At 40.3% G+C, this 13,246-nt stretch overlaps 1 protein-coding gene across 1 annotated transcript; it reads left to right on the forward strand.

Annotated features, from left to right (window-relative positions):
• The first annotated feature begins 1,307 nt into the window (after positions 1-1,307).
• Positions 1,308-12,794, forward strand: LOC103304589 (GTPase IMAP family member 4-like). Its single transcript, XM_054726165.1, has 3 exons — positions 1,308-1,357; positions 3,140-3,211; positions 11,011-12,794. Exons 2-3 carry the CDS (start codon positions 3,154-3,156, stop codon positions 11,949-11,951), a joined length of 999 nt encoding a protein of 332 aa, XP_054582140.1. The 5' UTR covers positions 1,308-1,357; positions 3,140-3,153; the 3' UTR covers positions 11,952-12,794.
• Positions 12,795-13,246: the final 452 nt, after the last annotated feature.

Below are 13,246 nucleotides of genomic sequence, written 5' to 3' on the forward strand. Positions count from 1 at the left end.
TTTGTGTGCTTTTCGGTTGTTATTTATTTTTCTTGTAATTGATTTCTAGTTTTATTCCATTGTGGTCATAGTAGATGCTTGATATAATTTCAATACTTTTAAATGTACTGATACTTACTTTGTATGCTAATATGTTGGCTATTAGAAAATATGACTTTGATTATTTCTTGGAATCTCTTCAGGCCTGAAAAGTTTCTAATGAGAAAATGCTGGCAGTCTTATGGGAACTCCCTTTTAGAAAGCCTTCTCTTGCTACCTTTAAGATTCTCTCTGTAGCATCCCTTTAAGTTATTTATTAGATACTTTCCTTCTCTCAAAACTGCCACTCCTCTTTCCCAGGCCTTTAGCACTTCCTGTTTGTCTACTGACATTGAGTGGTAATGTCCTTCCCATCACATATAATCATTCAGCCTATATAAACTCTGTGCTTGTCTTAAAGCAGATGTGTCACATGGGTTTAGTTTGCTAGCTTTCTTATGGCTTCTAGAATGTAATCTATGAAACATTTCATGTTTGTATCTTTCCCTGCTTAAATTTTGTTTTAGATTACTTCAAAGGATTTAGTGCTGTGTCTTAATGTACAATGTAAAATGTTAAATATTTCAGTGAAACTACTTTCATATGTTTTCTAAAGTAAAGAAACATTTTTCATGTATCTATAGATACAGGAATTTATATGCATCTAATGAGTGATATAAAGCATTACATGTAAGTTTAATAAAATATTTTTTCATTAAAAAAAAAGATTCTCTCATTGTTTCTGGCTTTTGCCATTTAAATGACAAGGTGTGTTGGTCTGGGCCGATTTAGCTTTATATTGTTTGGAAGTCTCTGTGCTTCCTGGAATGGTGTATCTACTTATTTTGCCAGCTTTCCTCATTTTTGTTGTTGTTGTTAGTTCTCACCTGAGGATATTTTTTTCATTGATTTTTTAGAGAAAGTTTTGTTGGAGAGATAGTGATAGAGATAGAAATAGAGATAGATAGATAAAGAGAGAGAGATAAAGAGGGAGAGGGAGAGAGAGAAACATTTATGTAAGAGAGACACATCAATAGGCTGCCTCTCAAACATGGCCATCACATAGGCTGGATATTGAACCTACAACCCTTCTATGCATGGGCCAACACTCTAACCACTGAGGAAAACCAGCCAGTGGTCCTCACTTTTAAAGATACTTTTTTCTTTTTGCTGCTCTGATTGGGTGTTTTCTGTTTGCTGCTCTGAAAGGTAGGCAGTTCTTACACTAGCATTGTTCATACAGCTCCTCCCCTTACTTTCTCTTTCCTCTGTCCCCTCAATATCCTCGCTCAGCATTGCCTTCAAAGCAAGAGAAGGGAGAAGAGCCCAGATTTTCCAGGTAAAGGAATATTGGCATTTGGTGTGTGTGTTGCGGGGAGAGGCAGGAAATGTGGTATTTGGTGTAGAGGGGACCTCTCCTCTGGATTTATTTCTGAAACCTCCTGCAAACTTTGCTTATCATAGATTTCTCATTGCTTCCTGTTTCCTGTCTCTGCTGATTTTAGGCTATAATCCATTTTAAAGGCTGAGCCCCACAAATTAGTACCTCTTTTAAGGATTGCTCCTCCGAGGATGTTTGTACAAACAATTCATTTCACCATTTATAGAATTTATAAATAAACTAGAGGCTTTCAGGAATAGAGTTGGGTGAGCAGACAGAATTAACTCTGAGGGCAGGCGGGTGAAGAGCACTGGGAGGTTTAAGAAGCATATCTCAGCATGCAAGCCCTCTGAGTACCCATCACCAACATTAACTTTGTGTCCAAAACTTATTTGTAATCATTCTGTGATGTCGCTCCCCAGTTTATAAGAGGCTGTTTTCTATTCTCTATCTTTAAGGGATAAATACATAACTCTTCTTTCAAAAGGAGCGTCTGTCTTTCTAATAGTTTATAGTTGCTGGCTTCCTGAGAGGTGAGCCTCTCAGCCTGTTCCAGGCAAAGTCCACGCTAATATGCCTTCTATACACAGCTTTCTCTATTGGCAAACGTTTATAGGTAACAAGGAGACAAAATATTTAAAATGCAATAGGATGTTTCTATTATACTAAGCATTGTTGAATAAGAAAAGAATAATCTTTTTCACTGATTTAGACTGAACAAACAAAATCAGAGAGGAAGCAAGAATCAGAGGAATATTTTTATCAAATAAATTTGTAAATTATTTATGGAAAACTACTTTTCCTTAATTACTGTTCTTGTCCCCAGGTAATAGGGGAATACAAGACACATCACAAAGATTCTACCATCATCAAAAAGATTAAACCAAAAGGGGCAACATAAAAAGAGCAGACTAACAACATCCTATAGTGATATGTGTTCTGCAGGAATCCCTGGAAATGTGATTGTAGCAAATAGCAAGTGGACCCCAGCACAGCTGTATTGTTGGCAGGTGATGCTGTTGCGGGGAAAGGTATAGGAGAAAATATATATATTTTTTAGTTTAAAAAGGCATCTGGTCATAGAAGGAAAAAGGATTGATGATGAGATAATAGGTTAGGAGCCCATTACATGGCAAACAAATGATGAAGATGAAGGTGGGGAGAAGGAATAACTTCGCATGTTCTACAGGTAGAATTTATGGGACTTGGTGGTGGACTGATGAGCAAGTGAGGAACTGTAACTGACCCCAAGGTACCACTGAAGCCACTGGTTGAATGGTGATGAAATCTACTGAAATGGGGGCAGAATAATTTACATGATCTGGAGACAGGATAGGTTGGGGATTGGGGAGATCAAGGGTTACATTTTGGCCAAGTTCTGTGTGAGATGTCTGTCAACATGGCCAGTGGAGAAGTGAAATGGGATATAAAAGTTCAGAACTCAGAGGAGGGTCTAATCTACAGAGTATGTACAAACAGAATTCAAAGTAATAATTACTGAGTAGCAGGGGAAGAAGGTCCAGAACCAGAGCTGAGGAAGCACTTGAAACATGTTTGTGTAGAGAAAAAGCAACAAGTGAAAATGAAACTGACAATGGGGAGTTGAGGAGAAGTAGTGGGAACCAGAGAATGTGAAATCAAGTGGCAAGCTTATGGAAAAGAAGAAACTATTGGTTGCATATGGTTTGGTTTGCAGTTACTCTCAACTTCCCTAAAATGAGTTATGTTTCTTATCTACAGGAATTCTAACTACGATGGCAGCTCAATTGCACAGTACGTCTCACAACTTCAGTGAACCCAGGACCAGCCATGGTGAGAGGGTGCTCAGGCTCCCCAGGCATGTGGGATGGAGAGAACCTGGCAGTGGGTTCTCCTGTGCTCTCTGCCAGTCCCCATATGACCAAGAACAACGTATTTCCAACCCCATTTCATATTTTCTTTTTGTTTACTCTGCTCTTTCTTTTCTCTAGCCCCTCTGCACTGTATCCTCATGACACAGCATAACCTCTAGAGCAGCGGTTCTCAACCTGTGGGTCCCGACCCCTTTGGGGTCTAACGATCCTTTCACAGGGGTTGCCTAAGACATCCTGCATATCAGATATTTACATTACGACTCATAACAGTAGCAAAATTACAGTTATGAAGTAGCAATGAAAATAATTTTATGGTTGGTTGTCACCACAACATGAGGAACTGTATTAAAGGGTCGCAGCATTAGGAAGGTTGAGAACCACTGCTCTTGAGGAAGAGAGGTTAAAGTGTCCTGATTGATCCCAGGCTGATAAGGTTTCTTACTTATTACTTCCTACAATGTGAACACACCAAAAGGGCCTATAGTAGCCTCTCTGGTTGTTTCTCTTACCCTCTCTTCAGCCTGAGAGAGGACTGGAAAGAATATGAGAGGAATTGATTCTTCATTCAGTTCTCTAAGTTCCCTGCTCCTAGGAGCCTCACTGTAACTCACAAATTAACCAGACTGGCTCACATAGTTTCTCACTTAACCTTGCTTTATCTGTAGAAATTGACTATATCATTTGAACTATATCAGTTGGACAAACCACACCACAATTTGGCAGCCTAAAACATCACCCATTCCTATAGCTTTCAGCTTTATAGTTTTATATTTTACTGGACAGTTCTTGGTTCTGGGCCAACTGGGTTTATCTCAGACAGACTTGTTCATGCACCGGTGGTAAGTTGGTGGTTCAATACACAACTGGATAGCCTCTTTTTCTTTTTTTAATTAAATTTATTGGGGTAACATTGGTTAATATATGTTTCAAGTATGCAGTTCTAGGATATGTCATATGTATATCGTATTGTTCACTCACCACCCAAAGCTTTCTGTCCTTCCTGCACCATATTTTTGACACCCTTTATCATCTACACAAAGCTTCCCCCACCCCTCTTTTCCTCTGGTAACAACAATACTATTGCCTATGCCTACGCATTTGTTGTTTCTTTTATTAGTTTGCTTGTGGCTTGCTATGTTATGTCCCATATATGAATGAAATCATCTGAATCTTTGTAGGAATCCCTTTTCACGTCCCACGTGGTCCAGGGTTCTGGTTCAGGGTTCGAGTTCTGGAGAAGGTCCACACACAAATGAAAGGAGACTTGAAGAAATTCAATTTGGCGAAATGGGGGGCCAGGCAGTAGTCCAACTCTAGTGGGAGAACTACTTCCTGCTCTGGCCCTGCCATCCCTTTTATTGAGGCTACTAGCTTTCCCGTTGCAGGAAAAATCCTGCAATAGGATTTCCTGCTGCACTCTACCCCGCCTCCATTCCTCCCTTGTCCCCCGCCTCACCTTCTCCTCCAGCCCCCTTGCATTTCCCTTTGCCCCCGGCCCCGCCTCCGCCCCGCCTTCTCCTCCAGCCCTCCTGCTTTTCCGTTCGTCCCTGGCCCTGACTTCGCTCCTCCCTTCTCCTCCCCTCCCCCAGTTTCGACGCTGTCTTGATATGCAAATTAGCCGCCATCTTTGTCGGGGTAATTTGCATACTCGTCCTGATTGGTTGGTGGGCGTGGCTTGGGTGTAGCAAAGGTGCGGCCAATTTGCATATTTGTCTATTATTAGATTAGATGGGGAAAACACCTTAGGCAGGAAATAATAGAAATTTACAGGGGACAAACAGAAGTGGAGACTGCTTCAGCTAACAATGTCTCAACTAAAGGGTGAGTGGTTAGAGCAATTGAGGTTGTTGACCAGCCTTCCTGGCTTCCTGTCAACATCTCTCTTTTAGGGAAACTGATTGGTATCCGGCATCTCCTCTGTTTTCTTTCCTTAAAAAATATTTCATATGCAGACTAGAAAAAACATATAAGAACAAAAAATGAGACAAGCAACAATGGCTATGCTGAGAGTTAAATGAAATCAGTCTGCAGTAAGTTTCTTTCTGGGCCAACAGTTTTTGAGTCCCAGTTTCAATGTCCAACAGTTTTTTGAGTACATGTCAGCAATGGTATCTGGATGGTGGACAAATGGTGGCAATGCTGGTCTGACCTCTGGTTTGGTCCTGGGCAACCTGCAGCAATGCACAGCTGCTGACTGCTAGCATGGCAAGGTGTCATCAGCGTCTTCCATCTCTGGATTGTTTTTCCTCTTGTCTTTCATGGTTGGAGCATTCCTGTCAATTCCTCTCTCTTGCAGGAATCCACATGGTCTTGGAGTTGTTTTCTGAAAATATACAAACATATTCTCGACCAAAAGTTAATAAAGGAATCTTTTCTATAAATTTTACTTGGGATCCTTTTTATTTTTGCCCAAACTATTTTCCTTTGGGTTATTCTGACACCATGTGTGTTTTTTCATAGGTGTCCTGCTCTTAGTATTACAAATGAAAATTAGTTTTCAAAGTAAAAAATGTTTTGGATATTTTTCCTTACATAATATTTTTCCACTATCCCCCCTTTTTTATTTATTTAATTATTACAAGGCTTTTGGAAAGTTTTTATAATGCAGTCTTTAAATTTTAATTTTTCGCACAAAAATATGACTGCTTTAAGGTTCATTACATGTTAAGCAATATTATCATGAAATGAACCACCAAAAGAAATTTTAGTTAATACTGTAGAAACAGCTTTTTGTCCAGTATAATTTTTCTTAAACATTTACTTATTTCAATTAGCCAATTTAAATTAATCTGAAAACTTGACTTTTTTACTGTCAAAACTTAATACTCTAACAACAATTGTAGTTTACCCTGTAAATATTAATGGAAAGGATTATTTTGCATCCTTGAGAAAGCCCTGAGCATTCCTGGTGTTAGGCTGGATTTAGATAGAGGACAGCTGTTGTCAGCCAAGTCTCTGTTGCCTGGATCCTGATCTGAGCTGGACAGGTCTCTGTCGGTCACCTGGGTCCCAATATGAGCTGGGCATGGGAAGCGCGAAGCAACCATGGGGCAGGAGACCTCTCTCAGAAGGGGCGAGTGTTCAAGCCCCTGCAATGTTGGGGGGGGGGTGAGGATGTGTGCCACACCTCTGTTGACCCCCAAGTTCTCTCCTGATGGCCCCTCTGCAACTGTGCCTGTCTTAGGTTGTTCCTCCCCTGAGGCATATTACCCGTCTCTGGATAACCAGCCATTCTTCAGGGCCAAGCAGGGTGATGTGAGGTTCAGTTTTGTCTCCTTGGTAGCCATTGCCCCTGTGGCCTCCACGCCCAGCACCTGTCTTGGGATCCCCTTGCCTGCTGGCTGGGCCCTGGCATTGACCACATATCTTGGGAAACCCAGGTTTCTTCTCCAGGGATGGCCCAGCTCACGCCATTGTGCGAGAGACAGATCCATTGTACCAGCCACCACAAGGCTTCAACCTCAGCAGGAACAGAGAGCTCAGGCAACAGCTGTGGGTAATTGGATTGTGAGAAGAGGGTCCCGCTTGGCAAAAAGAGCAAGAAGGGCCAATATAGAATGCTCAGGTGCCTTCCCAGGGGACCTTCCACACAGTGGAAGGGATTAAATCCTTTCATGTGCTTTTAAATTGCTGCCAAACATTCAAATAATTAGTTTGTAAGTTTGTTTGGGATAAATGTACAATATGCTGTTGTAAAATATCAAAAATTATAATGACATTGTAGAATAATATCATGTAAGGATATTCTTTGCTCTAGGCCATGGCAATTCAATTTTAAACTGGAAAAATATTTAGAAATATTTAGTTACTTCATTTTGCCCTTCTTAGAGGTCAAACCTTCATAACATTTAAAATATATTTATTAACTTTTATTTGATAAGGCTTTCCATGCAATTTCAAGTATATTAGATCTGTTTTAAAAAGATTTCCTTGAAGAAGAGAGAATACATTTCTTGTATTACTCCAGGCCCTTGGAGCTTTCCAAGAATCATCTCTGTTAAGGCCTTGAAATTTTAACATTGAAGAAAACCACTATATATATCCATATATGATTTAAAGATTATAATATATTTTTTTATAATTATCTTAAGGTATCAATTAGATTTTTAAAGCTGGACAGTCAAATATTTAGCATTTTGCCATTTCAAAATATCTAAACCTTTAACTTTATTATTTATATAATTAAGCAAACTTCCAAAAAAATGTTTTGCTGCCAAATGAGTTTGGAGGAAGTTTGTAGCCATTCAAATGCAAATTACCACATTCCTTAGCATACTGGGAGAGTGGACTTCCATATTGGATCTCCACATGTCTCCCTTTCCCCACATTCTGCTTACTTTGGTGGAAGCATCAGCAACAAATCTGGCCAAATTTCTTTTCAGGCTTAAAAGATAGACAGATCTTAAGTTTTTTTCTTTCTTTTTCGCTTTCCAAAGTAATAACTAACACCCAATTTGTCCAAGATTTGAATTTCTCTGCGAGTTCTTTTATAATTTTTAAATGAATCCTTAAGTAATCTCATTGCAGGAGAGTAGCTAGCCTTGCCCTCTCCTACCACCTTTGAATTTCTCCACACCAGAGGCAGCTTCAGCAGTGGAGTTTCACTTCTTATTACAGATTTTCAATTCCAAATACAAACTAAGATTTTAATTTGAACAAGAAACCACATTCTTTAAGCATGCAAACCAAAAGTCTATAATAAAGTTTACTTTACATTTATAACCTAATTCTTCCCCATTAGCCTGACTGAAAAAGACGTTCCCACCCTACTTACAATTTGCTACTCTGCAGCTGGTGGTAGGCTTTTGTGTGCAGTCAACTTCCCTCACCTTTTCCGGTGAATTTTCCACACCTTTTCTCGGTGTACTTTTTTCTTCCTTTGCTCTTAGGCGAAAAATACCTTCTCCTCCAGAAGTCCCTCGGTAGGCACCAGAATGTAGGAATCCATTTCCACATCCTGCGTGGTCCAGGGTTCCGGTTCAGGGTTCGATTTCTGGAGAAGGGCCACACACAAATGAAAGGAGACTTGAAGAAATTCAATTTGGCAACATGGGGAACCAGGCAGTAGTCCAACTCTCGTGGGAGAACTACTCCCTGCTCTGGCCCTGCCATCCCTTTTATTGAGGCTATGGGGAAAACACCTTAGGCAGGAAATAACAGAAATGTACATGGGACAAACAGAGGTGGAGGCTGCTTCAGCTAACAATATCTCAACTAAAGGGTGAGTGTTTAGAGCAATTAAGGTTGTTGACCAGCCTTCCTGGCTTCCTGTCAACATCTCTCTTTTAGTGAAACTGATTGGTTTCCGGCAAATCTTGTCTTTTTTTTAATCTGGCTTATTTCACTTAACATGATATTCTCAAGATCCTGAAACTGGATAATTTTGCATTGGATATCCCCATGGTCATTTCTGGTAGTTAACAGGCTCCTAGGCAGGCCAGGTTGATGAATAACTGGACTGTGTGTCCCACATCATCAAGCAGGCTAGTTTATTCTCCCTCAAAAAGCAGTTGCAGGGTTTTGAAGACCAAGGGAGACAGCAAGCCACATCTCATCAGCACTTTTGGAGTCTACTTGCATCATGCTTCCCCTGCCCTATTGTGCAGAGCAAGTCACAGCACCCTCCCTCCACCCCCCATGCAAGGGTTGAAGAAACACATTCAGCAACTTGTGGGAGGGGCTTCAGATCAACATCCCAAAAAGGCATGTGTACAGAGATGGGAATAATTCATGCCATACCTACAATGCATCACACTTATTTTCATATGCTCTTGGTGCCTTTTAGTTTCACCTCCTATTATTTTCCTACTTCTCTATGGATGACCAACTAATGCCCTCGGGATATCCTTAGGTTGGAGTCTTCCACTGTGGTGCAAACTAAATAATAATCTGAAATCCCACCTACATTTTCTCTTCATCTTAGCCATCCTGTAGCCAGTGTTCTCATGTTCTGGAAATTTACTTCTCTCATCCCAGAATTCTGGTTATCAAATGTGGGAAACTGTGTTAGGGAAGGTTTTGATAATTCCTGATTTAGCAACAACTTCATCATAAAGTGTGTGGGAGATAGGGAATAAGTACTGATTTTGTGGAAGCCAGAGCGGGGGGTTCTTCAAATTCTCTCCTCTATTTGGTTTATATTTTAAAAAATCATTCCAAATTATAGACTAGACAGAAGAGGGCACAATGGAAATATAGAGACCAATTAGGGGACTGCTGAGTCATGGATGGTGATGGTAGCTTGGGCTAATATGATACTCTTCAACATGGAGAGAATCAGTCAGATTTCTGGATGGAGCCTGGAGATCTTCCAATTGCTTGGATATGGAAAGTGAGGGGAAGAGAGAAATCAACAGATATTCCTAGATTTTTGATCTGAGGTACTTGGTGAATGGTGATGATATCTCTGAAAAATAAAATGGAGTTTATAATCATGTCTGCAATATTGGCAGGGATAGATGTTATACAGGATTCCTTCCACAGGAATCGGTCTTTTCCAAGGGCTGTACTGACAGGGACTTCCTTCAGGGAGAAAAAGGCTCTCAGGTGTGGTTGTCAGTTGTTTTCCATGGTCCCAGTCTGTGCTCAACAAATCCTGAGGACTTCAACTTTACAGACACATTAAAGAGATGAGCAGAGAAAATCTGAATAGAAGTAGGGAAAGAGCTATGTAGATGATTTGGTGTTTAAGTTAAGACATAGTTATTTTGAAAACAACTTTCACTTGATAAGCTATATATACTGTTCTGTTATCAATTTTAAGTGTCCTAAGAAGTATATATGCCTAACCAAGTGACACTAGAAAATAAAACTCTACTAATGCTACTCTGTATGAGTTGTTATTATTTTTTTTATTATTTATGTATTAGAGGGTTTATAGTAACTTTAGAGCACTGTCAAAACTTTTTGGCTGTAAGTCTTCAACACATTAATTAAAAATAGAAAAAACTTCATTAGATTTCTACACTAAGGTGGTAACTTTGAAAGTAAGGTTTTTGTTCTCCTGTGGTTCAGAATCCCTGAGGAGATGGATGCATACATGAAATATGAATGAATACATTGCCTTTATGCCCATGTGCCCTTTTTTCTCTTTCAAGGGTGGGATGGCTTGAATCACCCACCTACCTGGCTTCTTAATGGGAAGACGCAAAGTTCCATTTGGATATAAATTGGGGTGGGGGGGGGGAGGAGAGGACCCTCCATTGTAATGTTCCAAAATCAGATTTTATGTTACTTCCTAATTAGCTTATAAGGAACAGCTACCAGCAGCAGTTCAGAATTCTCACTTGAACCATTGCGCACCTTCATCCATGGGCACTTAGCTTCCCAATGTCGGAGTGAGCAGCCCAAGGGACTCCTGAGAAGTGCCCAGCATTCCGCTAGTTCTGTAAGAGAGAGGTGAGGCCCAAGGGTTCTACAGACATTCTGTGAGTTCTCAAAGGTTCTACAGACATTCTGTGAGTTCTCATATATACTTCTTAGGACACTTAAAATTGATAACAGAACAGTATATATAGCTTATCAAGTGAAAGTTGTTTTCAAAATAACTATGTCTTAACTTAAACACCAAATCATCTACATAGCTCTTTCCCTACTTCTATTCAGATTTTCTCTGCTCATCTCTTTAATGTGTCTGTAAAGTTGAAGTCCTCAGGATTTGTTGAGCACAGTGGTCAATAGAGAAGAGCACAAACTGGCAGAAGCCCTCCAGGGGAAAAAGTTGGAGTTAAGTCCTAATACTGTGCCTTTTGTTTCCAGATGTCCTAGGGCTTGGAAACCAAGACCCCAGAGATTCACAACTGAGACTAATCTTAGTGGGTAAGACTGGAGCAGGCAAAAGTGCCACAGGAAACAGCATCCTTGGAAAGAAAGCATTTCATTCCAGCCTTGCAGCAAAATCAATCACCAAGGTCTGTGAGAAAGGGAGCAGCACGTGGAATGGGAGAGAAATTGTTGTCGTGGACACGCCTGGTATTTTCGACACTGAGGTACAGGAGGCTGACACACAAAGGGAGATTGCTAATTGCATCCTCCTGACCTCTCCTGGGCCTCACGCTGTGCTCCTGGTGGTCCCGCTGGGCCGGTACACAAAGGAGGAACAAAAAGCCATGGAGAAGATGCTGTCAATGTTTGGACCCAAAGCTAGGAGATACATGATTCTCTTATTCACCCGGAAAGATGACTTGGATGGCATGGAGTTCCATGATTACTTAAAGGAAGCTCCACAAGGCATTCAAGATCTGATGGAGCAGTTCAAGGATCGTCACTGTGAGTTCAACAATAAGGCGACAGGCGCTGAGCAGGAGGCTCAGAGGACACAGCTGCTGGACCTGGTGCAGCGCGTAGTGAGGGAGAACCAGGAAGGATTCTACACTAATAAGATATACCAAAAGGCTGAGGTGGAGATTCAGAAACAGATTCAAATTATACAAGAACAATGCAGAGCTGAGCTGGAGAGAGAAAAAAGGCAGTTAAGAGAGGAGTATGAAGAGAAAATCAGAAAGCTAGAGGATAAACAGGAACAGGAAAAGACAAAGGCAGAAATGGAGTTGGAATTGGCAGAAAGGGAGAGCTACTCTGTTTTAAGGCAACAAAATGCCAGAGAAGAAGTTAAGAATCAGAAAGGGATACTTGACTTAATCTTGAGAAGATTGAGAGGAATTTGGAGAGATATCTCATCTCTGTTCAAGGAAGATTAGGCTTATGAAAATATGTCTATTATTCCCAAGTATTTTGGGATGCCCCTCCACCATATAACTCATTCCCCCAAGTCAGAGCTCTGTTTCTGTCTCCCCAGGCTCTCAGAACTAGGGAGTGTAATACTAGTAAGTTCATTGTTAGACTTTTGCTTGATTTCACAGGGGAGAGACACATTCTCAATTTCTAAAACTCCAAAGCAGAAAGTATGAATGCTCCCTGTCTTCTGAACCTTTTCCCAGACACTCAAGAAAAAAAGGAGTGCAGAAAACCAATAGATGATGACCTCAAGCTTTTTTTATATATTCCTAATAACAATTTCTCCTCTAGATTATTTCTAGATTAACACATAATATCTGCCTGGCTTTTACTCCATATTTTCCCTTTAGGATGACAATGGTCATTTTACCCATGTGGTTAGGGAAATCAATTACTTGCATCACATAATATATAGCCAGAGATGCTTAAAGAATTATTTTTATATGAACACACCTTTGTTGAATTATGTTTTTATGAAATTGTTCTTTATCATCTTCCCACTGAAGAACAAAGAGTTGTCTGGAAAACAGATCTCTCAGAATGCAACTAATTAAAATGCCATAAAGATCAAAGGATAGAGATTCAACAGCTGAGAGAAAAATGATTGGACTATTCAGATGTTTCTGTAAAAATTCTTTGACCAACCTGAACGTAAGCTCTTTGGTGAATAACTAACTGTTGTCACCAAGCCCCCATCACCCCAATCTTGATTACTTACTGCTAGGTAGGTCATTGGCATACTGCTATCTCTACCCACATGTATCATTTGCTTATTGTTACTACAATAAAACTTTTCTATTCTCTCATATTTGTGCAAAACTGAACTCTGTTTCACCTTAGGGAACACCACTAATACATCTTATAAGAGCACATGGATGAATTTCACATTTTAGTAAAAGTTCATCATTATGTTGGAGCTTGGCTAAGTGTTCCTCTAAGATCTCTCTCCTTTCCCCTATAAGTTTCAACCATGTTCTTAACCTTTATGCCCAGCAAATACCAAATTGTTCTGGGATTCATTCATTAAATGCTGATAGAAATTATGTGTAGCCAACATTTGTGAGACATTTGTGGTTTCCTGGTGTCCCAATTTCTCCTTTAGGGACGTAAGCACAGGTGACCAAGGGTGCCTCAGCCAGTCTCTAAACAGATACTGACACGTACTACCCAAGGTACTTACTTAATATTGGCCGAGCATAAATTACACAGGAGACAGACATGCAATGCACGAATCACTCACGGTTTATTTACCAGAGTC

This window comes from Eptesicus fuscus, chromosome 14, assembly GCF_027574615.1.
Source record: "Eptesicus fuscus isolate TK198812 chromosome 14, DD_ASM_mEF_20220401, whole genome shotgun sequence".
NCBI classification, from domain to species: Eukaryota; Metazoa; Chordata; class Mammalia; order Chiroptera; family Vespertilionidae; genus Eptesicus; species Eptesicus fuscus.

Excerpts from the sequence above, each read along its gene's own strand:
- LOC103304589 (XM_054726165.1), top strand. The coding sequence starts at position 3,154 with ATGGCAGCTCAATTGCACAGTACGTCTCACAACTTCAGTGAACCCAGG. Across the intron at positions 3,212-11,010 it reads TGAACCCAGGACCAGCCATG|ATGTCCTAGGGCTTGGAAAC; the intron begins GTGAGAGGGTGC and ends TTTTGTTTCCAG.